Source organism: Felis catus, chromosome D1 (genome assembly GCF_018350175.1).
Source record: "Felis catus isolate Fca126 chromosome D1, F.catus_Fca126_mat1.0, whole genome shotgun sequence".
Lineage (NCBI taxonomy): Eukaryota > Metazoa > Chordata > Mammalia > Carnivora > Felidae > Felis > Felis catus.
Genome location: NC_058377.1, coordinates 60,176,077 through 60,198,931, shown reverse-complemented (window position 1 = coordinate 60,198,931; position 22,855 = coordinate 60,176,077). Strand labels below are relative to the sequence as shown.

General features: G+C 42.6%; 1 protein-coding gene across 6 annotated transcripts in view; it reads right to left on the bottom strand.

Annotated features, from left to right (window-relative positions):
• The window catches only part of STIM1 (stromal interaction molecule 1), a 185,567-nt gene that overhangs the window by 50,970 nt on the left and 111,742 nt on the right, over positions 1–22,855 (bottom strand). For 5 of the 6 annotated variants that reach the window (XM_045038805.1, XM_006937020.5, XM_019811914.3 and 2 more), the window contains exon 3: positions 3,855–3,969. In XM_045038805.1, the coding sequence (XP_044894740.1) occupies positions 3,855–3,969 (115 nt within the window). Of the gene's footprint in view, positions 1–3,854; positions 3,970–21,193; positions 21,403–22,855 lie in introns of those variants that run through there. The other variant, XM_023239489.2, reaches the window with a different exon arrangement.

Genomic DNA, 22,855 nt, shown 5'->3' with positions numbered 1-22,855 from the left:
TTTCTCAAAGATTCTACAAAATCTACCTGGCATCCCTTCCTTTAAAAAAACTACCACTCCCCCTACCTCACAGGGCCTTAGAGGGACTGGAAATTGCTGCCCCCTCCCCCACAGTCTAAGCTCTCACTACCACTACCTTACATAATAAGTCTGTGATACAAACTATGCCAATATGATTTTCCCTCCACCATATCTCACTGTTGAGCAAAGATACTTAGATGAAAAATGAACGAAGTGGAGACATCCAAGAGTAGCCAATTAGAAAAAGCCAATCCCCTAGACCCTGCTGCTGGGATCCCTGGAGTTCCCCCTTGTTCTTGATCCTTCCTCAGCTCTGTTTGTTCAGCTCCTTCTTATTTAATTTTGTACAACAAAGAATTTGGTGGTCTTTGTCTTCAAAGACACTTCAAATTTGGTGTCAATTTGGTGTCAATTTCCCTGGTGATAGGAATATCTTTTTTATTCATGGTGGGGCTCCTTGGATCACACTTGAGTTTGAGCTAATGAGATGACTCTGGATGGGGACTAGTTGCCAGAAAGACCAACCAGCTGACTAGAGGATTGGGGCTTTGGGCCAGGAGTTATCAGCCCAACCATCAGAAAGGAACAGGGGGGCTGGAGATGAAAAGCCGTCATGCAGCCAGTGATTCAATCAATCATGCCCATGTAATCGGACCTCAATAAAACCTCTGGATCCTGAGGCTCAGATGAACTTTCTGGTTAGCAAACACATCCATGATTAATGTGCTAGGGAGGGTGATATGTCCTGATTCCAGGGGCAGAAGACACAGAAGTCCCAAATTCAGGACCCTCCCAGACCTCACCCTATTGGTCTCTTCTTTTGGCTGGTCCTAACTTTTATCCATTCTAATAAAATTGTAATCAGAAGTACAGCACTTTCCTGAGTTCTGTGAGTCATGCAGTAAATTACCAAACCTGAGGGGATAGTGGGAACTGTGATTTGTAGCCAGTCGGTCAGAGCAGAGGTGGCTGGGAACACCCAGGGTTTATGGCTGGTTGGTGTCTAAAGTGAGAGCAGTCTTACTGAGGACTACGCTCTTAATTTGTGAAGTCTGTACTAACTCTGGTTAGAAAGAAGTGCATTACATTATTTCATCAAACACTCTCTGCCTCATTTTCCTCATCTGTAAATGCAGACCATCATAGTATTTATACTCCAAAGGGTTTTCGTGAGAAATGAATTAACATATATAAATCATTCAGAACAGTGGCTAGCACACATCAAATATCATGTAAATATCAGAGTAGTTTCTTCCTTGTTGCTGTTTTTATTATTGAAGTCCAGAACTGGCTAATGTAGCAATTATCAGGCTTTTCTGTTAAAATCTAAACAACACGAAGGAAAGACTGGCTCTCAGTATCAGTCAGAAAATGTTAACAACTAATCACATAGATGGTACTGACATTAGTCAGCTAATGTTCTGAACACAAATGAACACTGCTGATATCTATATCATCTAGCAAAACTCAGACCAGCCACTTTGAGCGACTGCCAGAGTATTACATGCTTTTTGTAGCTCTGGAAATCATCACTCCAGAGATTAGGGGCCTTGCTCTAAATAATGAAGCAAATTGTTGGGAGGAACAGTACCCATGAAGATTCTTACTTTTAGCTTGTCAAACCACCAGGCATGACACATAGTGAGAAAACCCTAAAATGATACATACATGTCACTTCTCAGCTTAGCTGTGAGCTACATCACGGTGCACTGGAATATCCCTTGCTCATCAGTAATGGGGACCAACTCCTCAAAACTCATTTCATTGTCTTCCATCTTCCTGTCATTTAGAACACGCTTGGAAGTGTTCCAAATAGTTGCTGAGTCCAGGAATAAAGTTCTTACCAGAAAACTGTCTTGGCTACTTTTTAGTATTATGATTTACTCCTGTTTCTGCCCTCTCTTGGTCACTTTCCCTTCCCAGCTACTTGTGTATGAGCTTTGAGAAGGCCAGGAATGCTCTCCCTGCCATCTTTCATTCCAAGTTCCCACTTATGAAACCCACTCTTAAAACCCAGGCGCCATGTCCTTATGTTGTTACAGAAAAAGAAGAAAACTAAAATTAAACAGTACTAGTAGAAGATTTTTCCTGGCAGTGCCAGTATAATTCCAAAGATCACTTCACTGCTTGATTTCTCATCAGTAAACAGCCTGAGTTGCTCAGGAGCTATTAAACAAAGCCCCCACAAGGAACTCAGCTTTTAAAGATTTCCAGAAAGCCGTCTGTAAAGCTAACTTAAGCTTCTTCTAGATTGATAAAAACACAGAGTTAATAAGAGGTATCAGCCTGTCCGTGCCAGAAATAAGACTAGAATCCAGGTCTTCTTGCTTTTTTTTTTTTTTTTTTAAGTTTATTTATTTATCTTGAGAGAGACAGAGTCAGCTCAAGTGGGGTAGAGGCAAAGAGAGAGGGAGAGAGAGAAAATCCCAAGCAGATTCCACACTGTCCGAGCATAGCCCGATGTGGGGCTCTAACCCACGAAGCTGTGAGATTATGACCTGAGCTGAAACCAAGAGTTGGAAGCTTAACTGACTGAGCCACCCAGGCACCCCCAGGTCTTCTTGTTTTAAATTTAATGTTCTCAACCTACCTTATAGATAATCCCTTCCAGATCTAAAATTCTATAATCCTAGGTAAGATTAAAACAAAAATAAAAACTGCCTCATTCCTACCCAAACTGGTTTTTCTCTACCACCAGACCAGCGCTTTCAACCCAGATGGCATGGAAAAGCCTTGATCCAGTGAGCAGAAGGTCCAGGTCTGAGTCCTAGCTTTACAATGTACTAAATGCATGACAATGAACAAGTAACTTTATAAATCTAGGCCTAAGGCTCCTCATCTGCAAAGGAAGGGCCCTGATGGTCACTTATGTTTAACCTTTCTTAGCATCAAGACCTATCTTATGAGACCCTGCAAAGAGACCGCTTTCAATCCTGTTAGTATCAAAGGACACTCTAGCCACAGATAGAGATGGAGAGGACGCAAAAACCCTGTTTTTCCCTTCCTTGTCAAGCTTCACACTATTAGATATGCTCTTTCACTCACAGCTCTGAAGCAAATGTTTCAGGGAAAAAAATGGTAGTCCTGGTTTAACAATTTTATACATGAAAAATAACTAAAGTTTTTATTTAATAAGTTCAACATGAGTTAGCAGAGTGATGTGAGTGCTGAAGGCTCCAGTATCAAATCAGACTGCATTAGCTGACGTGCAGAGTCTAGAACTAAGAAGCTGACAATCCTGTTCAACTCTGTGCTGGTCAAACCATTCCTGCGGGTCTGTGTCTGACTCTAAGAACTATGATCTAAGAAAGATATTAACAGAAATGTTCACAGGCAGGAGACCAAGAGGAGGAAGAGGCTGAGAAAACATGTTTTCTTCAAAGAACCTGGCTATTTAACCTGGAAAAGAAAAGACTCAGGGGAGATTCCATCTTACTTCCACCCAATCTTTGAATCATCTAGGACTCAGTAGAGCTGAGACCAAGTAGAGACTGATAGAAGGAAGGGGCTGCCTCAAAAGGCCAGTAAGCTCCCTACTCTGGAGAAGCAGCAGAGACTGTGGTAGGTAGGAAGGAGATGGGTGGGGATAGGATAGAACCATTTAGAATTCTAATGAAGAACAGCTCCAACTCTATTTGAAGCATCTTCCCCCTTTCCCAACATGGTGACTAGATTCAGTCTTATTCAGTGACTGTATGTAGAACCATTTTAATAATTTGCTCTTTACAAAGCATTTTATACTAATGTACTTTTAAGGCCAAGTTGCTGCCCATCTTCTTCTGTCTTCTCTAAACCTTCCAGCAACTAGGATTGATAACCAAGCTGCCTATTACCTTCTGAAGACTTCCATGCCTTCCACAGGTCCTCCACACTGATGAGCTTATCCTCACCATGGAAGGTGCTGTGTTTCACTGTCGGATCATGGTAATTGAGGTCTTCCCTCAGGAACTGCAAGGAAAAAGCACACAAGTCACAAGGGATACCTAGGGTCAGCCCACCGAGATCTCCACACAGGCCATCTAACTTTCCATAGCACATTCCATCCACCCAATGTATAAGTGTACCACATCACTCTTATGTCCTTCATGTGCATATGTCCTAGCTGCCAACTAGACTACCTCTTCTTCTCTGTTGTATGTTTCACTTGAAAAAAAAAAAAAGAATAAGCAATTTCTTCCTCATATTTTTTTAATTATGGAAAGATAATAAATGATAGTTAACTGGAATTCAATACACTAGAAAAAGGAAGAAGGATAGGGAAAAAGAATTAACAATTTTTGATCACCTGTTTATATACTAAGCAATATTCCAAGAACTTCTACAATATTTTCTCATCTAATCCCACAACCAATGAATTATCACACCTATTTTACAAACGAGAACAGAACTACGCTAAGATAATGCAACTTACCCCCAAATCACATTAAATTTAGAGAGGTTTAATTACTTGCTATGATGGTTTTAAAATATGTCCATAATTCTATGATAATCCTCCCACAAAAGGAGAATTCCCCTCCCCTGGAATATAGGCTGATATTTGTGACTCATCTTCTAACAGAATATGGCAGCAGTGATGTCGAGTGGCTTCCAAGGGTAGGTTAGAAAAGGCAATACAGATTTCACCTGGCCTTCTCCATTTTGGGACACATGCCTTGAGAGCTCTGAGCTAACATACATGAAGCCTGGCTACCCCCAAAGCCACCATTATGGGGAGAACATATGGAAAGACTACATAGAAATATAGACAGATATCTGAGCAGCCCAGCTGTTTGTCTCCCCAGCCCAGGACTCAGACAAGTGACTGAGACTTCAGGTGATTCCAGCCCCCAGTTTTTGAGTCACTGCATCTGATGCCAAGTGGACACAGATGAGCTGTCCCTACTGAGCGATGCCCAGATTGCAGATAAATAAAATAAATGTTGCTGTTTGAAGCCACCGAGTTTTGGGGAAGTTCATTATACAGCATTAGGTAACTCAAAAATTTGCTCAAGTGATGAATTTGTATTCCAACCCAAGATATCTGACTTTACAGTCCAAATTTTCCCCCAGCACTATATACGCTGTCCTTTAAATTACTGGTATTTCTTTTCATAATATACACCCTTATAAGAAAGAAGAAAAGCCAAACAAATCAAAGCTTTTAGAAATTTAACTGGTAATTAACTTCACAGATACTCATTCAGCCAGATTCTTAACCTCATTAGTATGTATAAGATTGAACACTTGATCCCGGTTTTCCCTAGAGCCTCAAACATCAAAGAAATATGCAATTTTGATCACTATGTTTTTTTTTTTTTAATTTTTTTTTTCAACGTTTTTTATTTATTTTTGGGACAGAGAGAAACAGAGCATGAACGGGGGAGGGGCAGAGAGAGAGGGAGACACAGCATCGGAAACAGGCTCCAGGCTCCGAGCCATCAGCCCGGAGCCCGACGCGGGGCTCGAACTCACGGACCGCGAGATCGTGACCTGGCTGAAGTCGGACGCTTAACCGACTGCACCACCCAGGCGCCCCTTGATCACTATGCTTTTAAAACATAGTTTAGTAGGATTTTCAGGAAATGTCTCTTATCCTTCTTTTCTCACCCTTTGTGTCTAGGAAAGGGTCTGACCCAGCGTAACATCAGTAAATGTTACTATCTAAACAAACAGATGACTGACAGATTACCTAGACCCATAATCAAGAGGTGATTTCCTCCCCCTGGGTTTTGGGGATATTAAGACATCTAAGTCTTAATGACTCAGGAGAGAAGTTTGAAGCAAGTCCACACTGGTGCACTCTCAACCGAGTCAGAATATAGCCTGCTGGGCACAAGGAACTTGAGAGTGTCTACAACTATAACATGGCACCGTCTAATACAACTTTCTGCAATGATGGAAATGTTCAATATCTGTCCTGTCCAAACAGTCCCCACTAGGCACATGTGGCCACTGGGCACTCATAATGTGGCTAGTGTGACAAACACACACACACATACACACACACACACACACACACACACACACACACACACACCCTGAGATTTAAAAAAAAAAAATTAATGTAGAGCTAAATGACCACATGTGGCTAATGGCCACCTATTGCGGCGCAGCTCTAACCCATTCTTCTACCTGTGGTTTGGGTGTGGCCTGGCTACACTCCCACAGAGGCTGGAGTGGTGTTAGGAAGTCAAGACGTCTCGTGAGATAAGGAGATAAAGGCAGTGCTCACACGCACAGGCTAGACAGCCCTTCGTGCCCTCCAGCCTCATCTAAATTCAGTTGACAACAAGGGTTAGGTTCTCCAGCTCCCCAACCTCTTATTTGTAATTGGTGAGAAAATTTATTTTTTAATAAGGATTATGCAAGTGACATGGTGAAAAGCCCAGAGCAAAAAGATTTTGTTGATTCTTAGAAAAACTAAACTGATTAAAGTATATTTTATGATTTTTTAATAGTCAGCCTTTTAAGGCACCTGACCTTTGATTCATTATATGCTGTAAATTGTGAATTTTAACAATTTTTCCCAAGTTGCCACACTGTTATCCCAACCCCATTCAATAAATTATCTTTTATTCATTTTTAAAAATGCTATTTAGTAATAATTAAGCCCTTATATATAGTTGAGTATATTTCTAGGCTCTGCATTCTTCTGCACTAAATGATATTTCTTTTTTTTAACTAGTTTTTTTCAGTCTATTTATTTTATTTTTGAGAGATAGAGAGAACACAGGTGTGGGAGGAGCAGAGAGAGAGACAGGAGACACAGAATCCAAAGCAGGCTCTAGGTTCTGAGCTGTCTGTGCAGAGCCCAACTCGGGTCTCAAACCCGCCAACTATGAGATCATGACCTGAGCTGCAGTCAGACACTTAACCGACTGAGTCACTCAGGCACCTCAATCATATTTCTATTTTTGTGCTAGCCCCTGACTATCTTATTATACTTTTTGTTTTATTCTGTACTTTAATAGTAATTTCTAATGCCTGGACCCCCTGTTTCCCATGGCTCTTATGTTTCAGAATATTTCTTGTCAATCTCAGCTGTTTATTTTTCAAAATTAATTTTAGAACAATTCTATTAACTTATTAAGAGGCTTCTCTCACTGGAGGCCTAAATGATGAGATCACTAGGCCTTAAACAACAGACACTGGGACATCTCAGGGGGGACACAGTCACAAGTAGTCAGACAGCCAGTCTGGGGACAGAAATTCATTAATTCACTTAGTCAACAAACATAAGATTTCTAAGTACCAGGCATAGTTCCAGGCACAAGAAATTCAGTGAGTAGTAAACAAAACAGATACAGATCTTTATCCTCACTGAGCTAATATCCTCTTTGGGTGAGAGAAAGCAGGAAAGAGGAATATGGAATGCCAAGAGTACTGGTATTGGTGGCTTGTCATTTTAGAGGAGTCAAGGAAGGTTTCATTAAGGAGGTACATGTACCTGAAGGAGATGTTGGAGAAAGGCAAGCAGAATAACCGGGACAAGAGTATCTCAAGAATAGGAATGGCAAACGCAAAGGCCCTGAAGCAAGAACATGCTCGGCTTGTTCAAGGAACAGTGAGGAGGCCAGTGTGGCTGAGAGAAATGAGAGAGGTGGTGACTAGTGATAGACAAATCCAGGGAAGAAATCAGGGGTCCAGATCATAAACACCCTTGTAGGCCATTATATGGGCTTGGATTTCAACTCTGAGAAGGAAGTGTGACATGATCACATGTGCATCTCTTAAAGGATTGCTCCAAATGCTGTGCTAGAGAGCAGACTATAGGAAGGCAAGGGTAGGGAAACCAGTCAGGTGACTACTGCAAAAACCTAACTTGAAACGAGGTAGTAATGTGGGTATAATGAAAAGTTGTCAAGTTTCGCACATATTTTAAAGAAATCAAATCTGTAATCCTCACATTACAGATACAGCTATACCTTGTGTTGGTCCTTCAAGGTTCTAATCCAGACCCTCTTAATCTAAGACTACAGAAACACACATCATGTGCATGCCTTAGGAGTAGAAATGCCAAAATATCCAAAGAAGGGGATTTTCTGCCATTCCCAGCTAACTCTAGGAAACCACCGGATGACACATACCAGCTGCTTATTGGGAACCAATGAGAAATAGACTGCTTTTTATAGCCAAGTCTGATCACTGAGGTATATGGAGAACAGAGAAGCTCATGGGAAGAAAGTGTAAGGGGGAGCTGCACGTACAGGGCTCATGTACAGGCTCTATTCATGCCACAAACCATGCAAAGAAGGAATGGGGTCGGAAAACAAGACCAGCAAGAAGAGGTACCAAATGAGGACTATGCACTGACAGAAGTTCTGCCTGAAGGAAGGGCCTGATGCTGAGTGGAACAATCAGGCCTCAAGAGTAGGAAAGGCAGGGGCACCTGCATGGCTCAGTCAGTTGAGCTTCTGACTCCTTACTTTGGCTCAGGCCATGATCCCACGGTCATGGGATTGAGCCCAGCGTCAGGCTCCACGTTGAGCTTGGAGCCTGCTTAAGATTCTCAATCTCTCTCTCTCTCTCTCTCTCTCTCTCTCTCTCTCTCTCCTTCTCTCTCTCCCTCTGCCCCTTTCCCACTCTCACGCACACTCTCTAAAACAAGCAGAAAAGAGTAGCTAAGGCAGTATACTAAAAAGAGGAAGAGTTCACAACCTATAGAAACAGACCCCTTACTTCCTGTGTGACTTTCGGGCAAGGTATTTCGCCTGTTTGAGCCTGTTTCCCGCTCAGAACAAGTGAGGACTAGGCCTCCCTCTCATCTGAGTGTGACAAGTTGTAAATGAGACATGCTTGCAGAAGTCCATAAGCTGCCTTTGCACCTGTCTTTCAGTGGCCCACAGAGTATCTTCTAAACTGAACCCATATTTAAAAACTAAATTTCACACCAAGAAAGTTCAGTTTTTCAGTCTACCTTAAAAAAAAAAATCTAAAGATCTAGAAACACCTGAGTTCCTAGATTTTAAGGGCTTAAGGACTGCAATTTGACTGGAAGAGAAAAAGTGGCTTAGGGACCTGTCATAAATTGGTGTCCGCATGGCAAGCACATCATTTTTATGTAGGTTGTCCATTACAAATTAACTTCAAAATGCAACATTTTATGAAGATGTTTTTATTCACATTTTACTTAAAGCTAAGAAAAAATCAACTGTCCACATCAAAGGACATTATGTGTGTGTTGTCATTTGGGGCAGCGTGGAGATGGGGGAGTTGGTGCTGAGGGAGGTCATGAGGGCCTCAACCCCCACCGCCAGGGCACCACTCCTGGGTTTGCACACTGACCTGGCAACAATGTGCGAGAGCTGAGCATCAGCTGCCTCCTTCTGAAGAGGCAAGTACTCTCTAGCGTGAGAGCAGAGAGCTTGTGATTCCTGATGCACACAAAAGCACTCTCTGTAAATTGTAGAGCACAACTCAAATGTTAGTTACTGTTATTGGCAGGAGGGTGAGATAAGGATACGGAAAGTAAGAGAAAAAGCTTCTTCGTCAAAGGTGATGCTTCTGTGCTGTGTATACCCTTACCAGTGTTATTATGTGTCTATCCCCCTGCCAAACCATCTATGCTTTGATGAAGGTCCCAGTTATCCAGCCATAAACATAGCAAGCAAGAATGCTGTACTGAACTAAAACTCCAATGCCCACCGCAGTTGGGGTAGGCACTGCCACAGATTACTCTGCACACCACCCCACAGCCAACTAATAGCTGAAGTCTGGTTTAAAAGGAAGTTTAAGAGCAATGAAAAGCAAAAACAAAACCAAACCCAGAGGCACTTTTGATTCCCACAACAAAGATTTACTATTTCTGACTCAGAACAAGCAGCTCTTCTCTCAGAAAGGCCTAAGAAGGCTCCCTACAAGTCTTGCCTTAGCATGGGGATGCAGCATTGGCCAGAGCTACAGCTCAGGAGCAATCTGAAGAGCAGGGAGCAGCTGTCACTAAGTATATTTAGCTCTGAGCTCAGAAAAGTGATCTCTTTGGCGGTGGCACCAAGAATGCAACCCCATCCCCACCCCAAGTGAAGCAGGAGTAAAGAGATGTGGGTGAGAGTGGACAGGAGGGGAAACGTCTCTGTAGAATTCCCAACAAAACAGGCCCAGCCAGCTTCATCAGTGAGTAGAAGTCACTGATGTAAAGCTAGAAGCAGAGCAGTGCATCTCTGGGCACAGGGGTCCAGGCAGGTCTCCTGGGTATTTCCTTAGAACCAATTACTCCTTCCTCCCATTTCCAACTTCATTTCCGACTGTTCACCTTCCACATCTCCCAGACCAAACCTCACCACCTCCACTCTCACTCACCGCTCCCCACACGCAATATTTAGAACCCTCAAGACACATGCCCCAGATCTAAGATGCTTCCCAACGCTCGTTCATCTCTTCAATGTCCACCAAGGACCCACATTTTAGCTACAATAGCTCTAAATGCCATTTTTACAAAGTGCTGGGACTTGGATGTCTCATAGATGAAGTATCTGTCCCCAGTGAGATCAGAAGCTATTGCCAAGGGCAGGGAGATGAGAGTCACTTCTCACTCACCTTTGTACATCTAGTCTCACTTCTGCCACTCCATCCACCATATTAGTCACCAGAATGACCTTTGTAAAGTACAAATCCATAAAGTATACCAACTTTAAAACTACTTAAAATTTTAACTTAAAAACTACTTAAAATTTCATGGCTCCCCATTACCTACAGAATAAAGCCCCAGCTTCTTGGCCTCACATTCAAGGCTTTTTACAATCTAGTCATAGACTAGCTTCCCAGGCAGCCTCCTGGCCATCTTCCCTCCCTACCAGGCACCTACACTTCAGACAAGGAGTCAAGAAACTATGGCCATGGACCAAATCCAGCTTGCTGCTTCTTTTTATAAATAAAGCTTTACTGAAACATAGCTACAGTCATTTATTTATGTACTGCCTATAGCTGTTTTCATGTTACAAAGGCAGAGCTGAGTTGCTGTGACAGAGACTGTATGGCCAACAAAGCCTAAAATATTGACTGTGTGGCCCTTTATAGAAAATGTTTGCTAACATTTGCTCTAGATACATCCAGCTACTACAGGCTCCTTGAACAAACCATGCTCAGTATAACTCTAAGCCTTTACACAAGGTGCTCCATTTAAAATATTTTCTCCCTGTCTTTATCTGCTAAAGAAACAGCCACTGCCTCTGTGAAGTTTTCCAGACCTCACCCAAGCAAGTTAATTGCCCTACTCTCTTTGTTCTCTTAGTTCTCAGGGTATATATCTATGGCAGTACTTATCCCATTACACTATAATTACTATTTAATTACCCTCCTCCTTGCTATCCCTAAGCAACTCAAATATAGAAACTATGTTTTATTTGTCATTTATCTCTAACCAATGTCTTACACATTCTCTGGAACACCTAAACAAATAATTAATTTAGCTTCATAAGCCCACCTCCAAGCATGGGGCCTGGCACACAGCAGGGTATGTGGCTATTAAATAACTGAATGAGGAGCATCTGGCTGGCTCAGTCAGAGGAGCATGAGACTCTTGGTCTCGGGGTTGTGAGTTTGAGCCTGACACTGAGTGTAGAGATTACTTAAAAATAAAATCTTGGGGCACCTGGGTGGCTTAGTCAGTTAAGCGGCAGACTTCAGCTCAGGTCATGATCTCAGTTCATGGGTTCAAGCCCCACATCAGGCTCTGTGCTCACAGCTCAGAGCCTGCAGCCTGCTTCAGATCCTGTGTCTCCTTCTCTCTCTGCCCCTCCCCAACTCATGCTCTGTCTTCTTTCTCTCTCAAAAGTAAATATTTATAAATAAATAAATAACATAACATAACATAACATAACATAACATAACATAACATAACATCTTTAGGGGCACCTGAGTGGCGCAGTCGATCAAGTGTCCGAATCTTGGTTTTGGCTCAGGTCATGATCTCGTGGTTTGTGGGTTCAAGCCCTATGCTGGGCTCCACAGCTAGCAGTGTGGATCTTGCTTGCGTTTCTGTCTCTCACTCTCTCCCTGCCCTCCCCCACTTGCACTGTCTCCATCTCTCTCAAAATAAATAAATAAACTTTAAAAAATAAAATAAAAACTTAAAAAAAAAAATAAGTGAATAAATGTCTCTCACCCTACAACACCCGGCAGGGTGCTTAGCTTACCATAACTAGTCAATGTGTCTTTTGTCCCCTACACAAAAGAAAGAAAAAGGTCCCCAAATTGTCAGCCAATCTAAAATACAGATATTCAGCTAGGGGCCAGGGGGTTACTTACATTGGCTTGGATTCAGTGTAGGATGATGGTTCAGAGCTTTATTCTAGAGCTAGGTTGCCTGGGTTTTGAATCCCAGTTCTATCACTTTGAGTGTATCATGCACATCATTTGTAAAATAGGGGTAACAGTAGTACAAAACTTCATAATACCCTCATGTTGAGGGTATTACAAATGAATTAATTCACATATCAAACTCAGAACAGTGCCTGGCACAAAATATGCTCTTCTATGTGTGAATGAAACTCACTCTTAAATATGAATATATTTAACATATTGTAAAAGGAATATAAAGATACTAAGAATGTGCAACCCCGGAGCCCACTATTATAGTGATGCTGATCTCTCACATGTAATGGACATCCCAGAAGGAGGTAAAAGATAGATATTTCCTAAGTGCTTGCTATATAAAGGCCATGTGCCAAGAGATCAGCAATAGAGATAATTGAGACGCAGCACTTGTAATCGACTGACCTTGAAGGTCTTTTCTGTCCTACTCTATGATTCTTATTTTGAAAGCATTAACTCCAGGGGCGCCTGGGTGGCGCAGTTGGTTAAGCGTCCGACTTCAGCCAGGTCACGATCTCGCGGTCCGTGAGTTCGAGCCCCGCGTCAGGCTCTGGGCTGATGGCTCAGAGCCTGGAGCTTGTTTCCGATTCTGTGTCTCCCTCTCTCTCAGCCCCTCCCCTGTTCATGCTCTGTCTCTCTCTGTCCCAAAAATAAATAAATGTCGAAAAAAAAATTAAAAAAAAAAAAGCATTAACTCCAATTAAAATTAAAATTAAAATTTCACAACGATATGCAAGGCCCACCTGCCTTCTTTGCCACATCAACTGCCACTTCCTGCCATCTCCAGTGATAACAAATTACTCAAAACTCTCTGAAAGTTACCAGGCTCTTCACCAGTCTAACGTCTTTGCATATGCTATTTCCTTACCTAAACACTCTCCTTCTTCTCCCAGTTGTTCCAGTCATCTCTCCAGACCCAAATTACATGTCAGCAACTTTACGTGTGGATATAACTAACAGGCCTGCCTCTTCTGTGACTCCATCACAGCATTCACTCATCCCACTGTAGTATTCTCATCTGTTGACATATTCTTACCTACATCTACCACGAGAGGAACTTCTTTCAAGGCAGCAACGATGCTTTTCCTTTTACTCCTATATATCCAGCACCCAGCACCCAGCACCCAACACATATGCAGGTACAGAGAATCCCTCTGAGTTTGAGTCCTTGTCATGGAATCATCATCCTTGATGTCCTCAGACCATGACACTGGGCACATGACAGAGATCAAATCCTAAAGGTAGCATCTCAAGTTGTAGCCTTCTAGGTACCTGGCCAGAATGGCAAAGACTGGGAGACTTTTGGGACCAAAGTATACAAGCTAGCCAAGAACTACTCGCTGGGGAATCTTTGTCTTATGAAAGGAGGACAGAAATAGGTCACTAATTTAAAAATATTTCCCCAGAGAAAAGGGATCATCTTCTTAATTGAGGTCAATACTGCCATATTTTCAGAGAATGAATACACAGCCCCAGACAGAATACATTATGGGTATGCATGTTTTTGAAAATTGATGAATTAGAGGGGACTTCTGGCTTGACAGTATGAGAAGCTCCATGGACCCACTCTCCAGTGAAACAGTGAAAATTATTTTTTTAAAGCACTGTTTAAAGTCTCTGGGAATAGTCCTAAGAGCATACAGCAAATGAAGAAACATTTGCTCAAGAATATCTACTAAAACTCAGTAAGAACTGTGAGAGTCTATAGTACCTGAATTAACACCTGCTCCCTCTCTCCCTCCCCACTTCCAAATTGGTAAAACAGGAACTCCACTCCAGACTACAGCAGCCAAGAACAGGGTTCTCTGTTCCCCAGGCTCCTAACTGGAAGGCTATCTGCCTGACAGAAGGCAGGATATCAGCATATTTCATCCTGCCTCCAGTTACCTGTTGTTAAGGCTATGTTCTAGGTGAGTCCAACTAAGAAATGGGCCCCCCTTCTTCCACCCAGGCCCACTCATGAAGCAGGGACTTCACCTTGGATGCAGAGTCACTGAGGATGCTGGGGCCCTGGCTTATAAGACAGCAATTATCCTCTGGGAGAGGCAAGCCAAGCCAGCCTGAAGCTACTGCCACACCTCCGCTGATGTATCACTCAAAGAGAAGCACATCATTATCCCCACCTCCAGCTCTAGAATCATGGCTCAGAGATTTTGCCTGGGTGGGGAGCAGGCTTACACAGAGTTTCAAACCTCTTCCCAAAGGAAATTATTTTGTTTGCAACAGAATGTGAAGGAGTTCAAGACCTAGAGCATTCTCAAACACAGTGAAAGCTGTGGTAAAAAGGCATTTGAGAGGAGATTGGTGGATGATTAGAGATAGAAGCTAACTGTAGGCTGGAGAATTTGCTGGTGGGAACTGGGGAGAGGGCTAGGAAGAGCCCTCCTGGGGTAAGAACAAATCTCAAACACTTATCTCAGGAACTATCCTTTCAGAGGAGTCCCAATATGATTGGATCAGAGCAAATTTATGCCCAGAGCGTTGCTGAAAACAACAGAGTAATCAGATGACAACTAATGGAACTTAACACCTGAATGTGGCCAGAAAAAGACAGAGTCAATGAGAGCCCTGCCCAAACCACTGTCATCCAAAGGTGACCATGGCCATACCTAAAGCTCTGAGGAGCAACACGAGAGGCTTCACACAATATAGGGGAGTAGGGAGTGAGGGTGGTAATGGACCACTAAAATGATCTTGCCAGCCACCAAACAAATAAACAAGCAAATAATGACAAGGCCCAGAGGGGGTTGGACCAATACCCAGAGTCGCTACAATATATCACAGAAGCATCCTGTTTCCAACAAAAATATATGAGATACACAGTAATAGGCAAGTATGACACCAGAAAAAAACACAAGCAAAGAAAACTGTGAGAGCAACCAAATTTCAGATTTAGCAGAAAAAGCCTTCAAAGAAGCCATTATAAACATGTTCAAATACTAAAGGAATGTGTGATGACGTTACACCAAATAAAGAATATCAATAAATATAAACTACAAAAGAGAACCAAATGGATGTTGTGAAGTTGAAAAGTACAATAAAATGAAAATTTCAGAAGAGGGGGCTCAACAAGAGATCTGAAACAGCAAAAGACAGAATTGGCAAATTTGAAGAGAGATTGAAAGAGATCATATAATCCAAAAAACAAAAAGAAAAAAGAATGAAGAAAAACAAACCATCTCAGAGAAACGTGGCACACCATTAAACTCATATGCATAATGGGGAAATCAAAAGGAGACAATAAGGAGAAAGGAGCAGAAAAAAAAGTAGTCAAAGAAATTATGGCTGGATAATTTTTGGCCCAGGCAACTGAAACAATGGAGTTGCCTTCAACTGAAATGAGGAAGGCTGCGGGTAGAGTAGGTTTTAGATGAGGTGATACTTAGAATCCAGTTTGGGGCATGTTAAGCTTCAGATGCCTTTAAAATTCTTAGAAGAAAATACAAGGGAAAATATGATGTTGGATCTGACAATGGATTCTTAGGACATCAAAAGCCTGAACATTGACAAATATAAACAAATAAACTGGACATCATCAAAATGAAAAACATCTGTGCTTCAGAGACCATCATCAAGAAAGTGAAAGGTAGGGGCGCCTGGGTGGCTCAGCTGGTTGAGCATGCTCAGGTCATGATCTCGAGGTCGGTGAGTTCGAGCCCCACGTCGGGCTCTGTGCGGACAGCTCGGAGCCTGGAGCCCTCTTCGGATTCTGTGTCTCCCTCTCTCTCTGCCCCTCCCCCACTCATGCTCGCTCGCTCTCTCTCTCTCTCTCTCTCTCTCTCAAAAAATAAACAAACATTAACATTTTTTTTTAAAAAAAGAAAGCGAAAGGTCAACCTCCAGACTGGGAGAAAATATTGCAAATGATGTATCTGATAAGAGACTTGTATATATCTAGGATATAAGAACTTTAACAACTCAATAGTAAAAAGACAAACAGCCCAATTAAAAAATGGCCAAAGGACAGGAATAAAACATTTCTCCAAAGAAGATATACAAATGGTCAATAACCACTTGAAAAGATATTTGACATCATCAGTCATGCAAACCAAAACCGTAATAAATACTATTTCACATCCACAAGGATGGCTGTAATTAAAAAATAGCCAATAACAAGTGCCGGTAAGGATATGGGGAAATTGAAATGCTCACACATTGTTGGCATGAATGTAAAATGGTTCAGCCACCTTGGAAAACAGTCTGGCAGTTCCTCAGACAGGTAAACACAAAGTTACCATATGACCCAGTAATTACACTCCTAGGTATATACCCAAGAGAAATAAAAACCCATGCCCACAAAAACTTGTACATATTGATAGCAGCATTTTTCATAACAACCAAGAGGTAAAAGCATAATAAATGTCCATCATCTGATGAGGGAAAAAGCAAAATGTAGTGTGCCTATACAATAGAATATTATTCAGCCATAAAAAGGAATAGAGTTCTGACATGTACTACAACATGGATGAACCTTGAAAACCTTACACTAGGTGAATGAAATAAGCCAGTCACAAAGGACCACATATTATGTGATTCCATTTGTAGGAAATGTCCAGTATAGGCAAATATATAAATACATAAAGTTGATTAGTAGTTGCTTAGGGCTGTGAGGAATAGGAAGATAGGGGAACAATAGCCAAAGTATATGAAGGTTTCTCTTTGAGGTGATGAAAAGTTTCTAAACTTGACTGTGGCAATGGCTGCACATATCTATGAATATACTCATAACCATTGAATTGTATGCTTTAAATGGGTAAATTATATGGTATATGCATTATATGTTAATAAACCTGTTTTTAAAAACTTGATGGGTTAAACCAGAGACCAGGAAGTTTTTTTTCTGTAAAGAACCAGGCAGTAAATATTTTAGACTTCATAGACCATACAGTCTCTGTTACAACTGCTCAACTCTGTTCTTGAGTGAAAATAGTCATAGACAATATGTAAATGAGTAAGAGTAGTTCTGAACCAATAAAACTTTATATTTATGGACACTGAAATTTGAATTTATGTAAATTTCACATGTCACAAAACTCTTCTTTGGATTTCCCCCCAACTATTTAAAAATTTAAAAGCTATTGTTAGTTTATAGACTGTACAAAAAACAGGAAAGGGGTCATAGTTTGCTGATCCCTGGACTAGCACCTACTCCCTCTATTACAGCTTCAGGTATTAAGGAACTCTCTCTCCCTTACAATTCCCATAAAGAAGAATCAACTTTGATTCCTCTCTCAGTCTCTTCTCCATACTGCTATCCTTAGGCATGGCTTTCCAAGATTCTCAGACATGCATCCAGGCAAGCACTTAATAGCAGGAAAACCTCCTGGACTCCATTTCCAAAATAGAACACCTGACAAAAGAGTTGAGGGTTCACCATGTGTCCCTTTTAAATCCCACTTACCTTTAGGCAGTGAGAGGATAGGGGGAAAGGCTTGGGAACAGAGAATATAAAGGAGTAAAATGGGGGCACCTGGCTGGCTCAGTCAGTCGAGCATGCAACTTGATCCTGGGGTTAAGAGTTCAAGCCCCAGACTGGGTGTAGAGCTAACTTAAAAAAAAAAAAGAAAAGAAAAGAAAAAAAAGAGCAAGACAAACTCGTGTTCCTCTTTAACAACATTCTGGCTCCTAATCAACTGTAAAAGGGAGAATTTAGGCTTATGTGTCAAACAACAATACCAAAACAAAAACAAAAACAAAACTGTCCTTAAAAACAAAATCTATTAGGGCATCACAGTATCATAAGAGAAGGCAGAGGGAGTAGTGAAGACATTAGGGGTTCTAGAAGCCTTTATTAAGAGGCATTTATTCATGGGGCGCCTGGGTGGCTCAGTAGGTTAAACATCTGACTCTTGATTTTGGCTCAGGTCATGATCTCTCAGGTCAGTCCTATTTCAGGAAATAGGACTTGAGAGAAAGCCCATAAGCCAGGTCAAGGATCTGCTTCAGGTTCGTGAGTTCAAACCCCACATTCGGATCCATGCTGACAGTGCAGAGCCTACTTGGGATTCTCTCCCTCTCCTTCTCTCTCTGCCCCTCCCTTGCTTGCACTGCACTCTCACTCTCAAAGTAAATAAACTTTAAAAAAAAAAAAAACAAAAAAGGAGGCATTTATTCATTCATTTGCCGAACCAGCCATTTACTACTGTGCATGACTCTGTGACATTCCTTGTGCTGGGATCCAAGGACACAGAGATTAATCAGACCTGTGGAAAGCACCAAGGTAAGACAGATATAGAGAGGAGAGTCAGTCCTTGAAAGCAAGAACCACTGTTGTATGTGGAGGAAGGGGCTATGGCTCAATCCCCAACATAGAGCCCAGAAACTCTCTCTCCAATCCTCCCAAACCCACACTGCCTTCGATCCCACAGAGTTTTCCACCCTGCACTAATCAGCGAGATTGCTCACCACCCAGAGACATCACAAGGCTTGTGAAGTGAAATAGGAAAAAAATCTCACAGATACAGACTATAATCCCATCTCTACTACTTATTCACAATGTCACCATAAGCCTATAAAATGCAGACAACCTCAAAGTGGCAATGTGGAGAAAATGAGATCATGTAAGGCACAGTCCCCCACAGCGCCTATACATAGGAGGTGCTTCATAAATGTTTGACTATTTTGAACCCAGATCCCTTGGCAGGAGGGCTCATTCCAGCACCCGGCCTCTGAGTCCCAGAGACTGCTAATCTTAGCTCCTCCTCCTCCCCAAGACGCCAGGTGGCGAGATGAAAGAGGACCCAGTCAGCGCCACACTGCGCCACACTGCCTTGTTCACACCTACCTGACCTACACCTGGGAGAGCCTGGTGTTGCCGGGCATGGAAAGGAAAGAGAAGAAGCTGGATAACAACACCACTAGTGACATTTTCATGCAGCATCATGGTTTACAAAGGATTCTTAACATTCATTATCTTATTGGAGCCACATACCAGCCATTGAAGATGCCCCGTTCTTATAAAGAAACTTTTGTCTAAACACCTCCCTACTTGATGTCTCCCAAACTTGTCATATATTTTGCCTCCTGCCTTTACTCATAAGTTCCTCTTTTCTGCTTCTCCTTCTTTTCATCAGTAAGCCCTGTTCATCTTTAAAAATCAAGGTCAAGGGGTACCTGGGTGGCCCAGTAGGTGAAGTGTCTAACTCTTGGTTTCAACTCAGGTCATGATCTTGCAGTTTCATGAGTTTGAGCCCTGCATCGGGCTCAGGCTCTGCACTGGCAGCACAAAGCCTGTTTGTGCCCAACGCCCCCCCCCCCCCCCGCTCCTTCCCCACTTGTGCTGTCTCTGTCTCTCTCAAAATAAATAAATAAACTTTTAAAATAAATAAATAAATAAATAAATAAATAAATAAAACAAGTTCTAGTTTCACCTGCTCTGCAAAGCCCACCCCAGACATCCTGTCAATTAGAATGAGCCCCATCTCTGTTTACAATCCTTGTAGTTCATCATCTTTGGGATAAAATCCAAGTTCCTCAGTATGTTAAGAATCTGGCTAATGCCTGCGATTTCCACTTCGACTCATTTCCAGCCTCTCCCTCCCTGTCCCACTGTGACATTCTATGCTTGAATTAAAGGAACCTGTGACTTCACAGATCCAAGGACATCATCCACGTTCCTTCACTTGCTATACCTTTCTCCCCTTTGTCCCAGGTTAACTCCTATTCATCTGCCAAAATTAAACTCAGCCATTACCTCTTCTGGGTTGTATTTCCTGGAATCCTAGGATGAATTAAATTCCCTTTTCTTAAAATTCCAGAGCATGCAGTACCAATCCCTCATCACAACACCTATTAGGACACGTATGTTCTTCTGCCTCACTAGTTATATGAGCTCTTTGAAGGTAGAGAGTCTTTGCATCTCCAGCGTCCGGGAGACAGCAGACACAAAATATGCTTGGAGAAGGAAGAGAGAAAAAGAGAAAGAAGGGGCAGTAGGGGAGGACATGAGAACAAATAATGGGGGGTCACGAGTCCTCAGGTGGATCAGACATCGCACTGAAAACCCGTTGTTTCTACTACCACAGAGGACACTGGATGTGGTACACATGCACGGACATGCATGGAGAGACCTGCATAAACAAACACAAACACCAGTTAGGTCTGACAGCCTTGCAAGCCAGCCGCTGACTCCTCCTTGGACAGGAAGATTCAGAAGCTTGATACCTGCAGCAGGGCTGTCCTCTCTCTGCTGGCTTGACCATTTCTGGCTGCTAGATGACCCACCCCTGCAGTCTGCCTACCACTTTACAGAGTCCAGATCCAGCCTAGATTAACAGTGTCTTTGGGTTCCCGATTGTACTTCTAACTCTGTTTTTATCTCCAGGTCCCGCATACTGTACTGTTGCCTAACCATTTGTTCCTAACCTTCTCTTTGATCCTTGACCTGGCTTATGGGCTTTCTCTCAAGTCCTATTTCCTCAGCTTGGTTTCCTCCCTCCCTCTGCCTTTTTTTTTTTTTTTTTTTTTTTAGTTTATTTATTTTGAGAGGTCAGGGAGGGGCAGAGACAGATAGATGGAGAGAGAGAGTCCCAAGCAGGTTCCTACCTGTCAGTGCACAGCCCAACAAGGGGCTCAATCTCAGGAAGTGTGAGATCACGACCTGAGCTGAAATTGAGAGTCAGACACTTAACCAATGGAGCCACCCAGGCACCCCTCCCCTCCCTCCACTTCTTGTCATACACACAGACACGTCTAAATACAAAAAGACACACACAAATACAAAAAGGCATAAAATGATGTACACACACATACAAAGAAACAAACACAAAGGCACATAAAGACACATACACATATATAGACACACACACAGAGGAGTCTTACAAATCTACCTAATCTCTGTCATCAACAGGATTGCAATCCAGAACAGACAAAGCCGACTCACCAACAAAGAATGGGGAAGGAAAACAACAGTCTGCGTAGTGAGAACGAATTCCCCTGTCAAAGCAAACCGTCTGGGTTTTCCTGGAAACATGAGCGGTACCATCTGGGGGAGCTGCTGCTTCATCCTGTATCTGGCTAAGGCACTGGGACAGATTGCAAACTAGGCCTACTCCCTCTGATGTGTAGCTCAGCTTGTCTAGCAACTGGTACCCTTCCCTGAGTGCTGGCTGACAATGTATCTTCTGCTACACCAGCACGTTAGTTGACCTCACCCTTATTTCTCTTGCAAACCGCAGCCCCCACCACTACCCCCCCCCGCAGCCCCCCCCCCCCCCCCCCCCCCCCCGCAGCCCCTGTGCACACCACCATTACAGTCCTGAAAACGTGCTATTGTTGTTGCCAGTTTACATGTCTGCCTCTCTCACTAGCCTGAGGGCTTATCAATAGCAAAGAGTATCTTATTTTCATCTCTACTTTACAGATGAGGAAAGTGAGGCTCCAAATTACTCACAGATCTACATTGCAAAGTTTGGATTTGAATTCAGGTCAGACGCCAAAGCTTATGCTTAGACTTTTAAGAAGTCAATGTCCACATACTTTATTCTAAAAAACTCACAAGAGTTTGGACTGAATGCATGAGCAAGGCCACAGAATTTGAACTCAGTGGGGGTTGGTAGGTGAATGCTACAGCCGCCCTACAATTAAGTATTTACAAGAAAAAATGGGGGACAGGTCATTCCCTTAGCCTAAGGACCAGGTTTCACCTGAAAAATGATGTCATTCACAGTATCACTCATCTCTGTTCTGTCCAAAAGGCCTGAGCAGACTTCAAACTGTGCTTTACCTACATTAAGGGCAGGAGGTCAGAATGTTCTGCAGGGAAAGAGATAAGATGGTGATTGCACCAGGAGACCAGCAGGAAGCTAGCTGGAAGGCAAAAAACCAGAGAGATGCCTCCAAACTGTAACAATCCTTCAGGTCAAAGAAGAATTACTGCGGCAACAGAAATGTATACGCAGAAACCTATGCTGAGGTTATCTGAAAAATTGTTTGCAATTATATCTTTTCTGCCCTACTTGCTGCATATAGTAAACATTAAAAAAAAAAAAAAAAAAAAAAGCAAAAGCTCCAGGCTGTCAAAGTTATTCAAAGAGGAAGCCAGGAAATCTATGTTCAGGATTGGGTCCAGAGACCAAGAGGAGAGGTCTGCTTCCCATGGGCCAGCATGGCAGCAGCAGTGGGAGTCAGAGGGAGGCCTGGAGCACAAGGTGAATCCAGGAAAAATAATACCAGGGCTACTTAGCCAAGTGCCTCTGACATGTCCCCTCCTGAAGCTCCATATAGCAAGTGCCAAGAATCTGATTCAGGTTCCTGGTATGTGGGTGAGAAGGAATTACCACCTGGGCTCTCCCCATAGCTTTCTTGCCATCTTAGCTTTCCCATAAGTGACAGCTACAAAAAAGAAAAAGGGAGGACAGGAAGGAGGTGGGAAGGGAGGTGGAGGGAGAAGGGAGGAGGGGAGGGAAGGAAGCGGGGAGGGTGGGAGAGAAAAAGAGGAAGGATTCTCCCAAAGAGAATGTCCCAGGGCTCTTCAGTCTGGTATCCTCAAAAGCCATCCACACCTACCCAGAAGCAAGCAAACCAGCTATCAGTTAGCTAACCA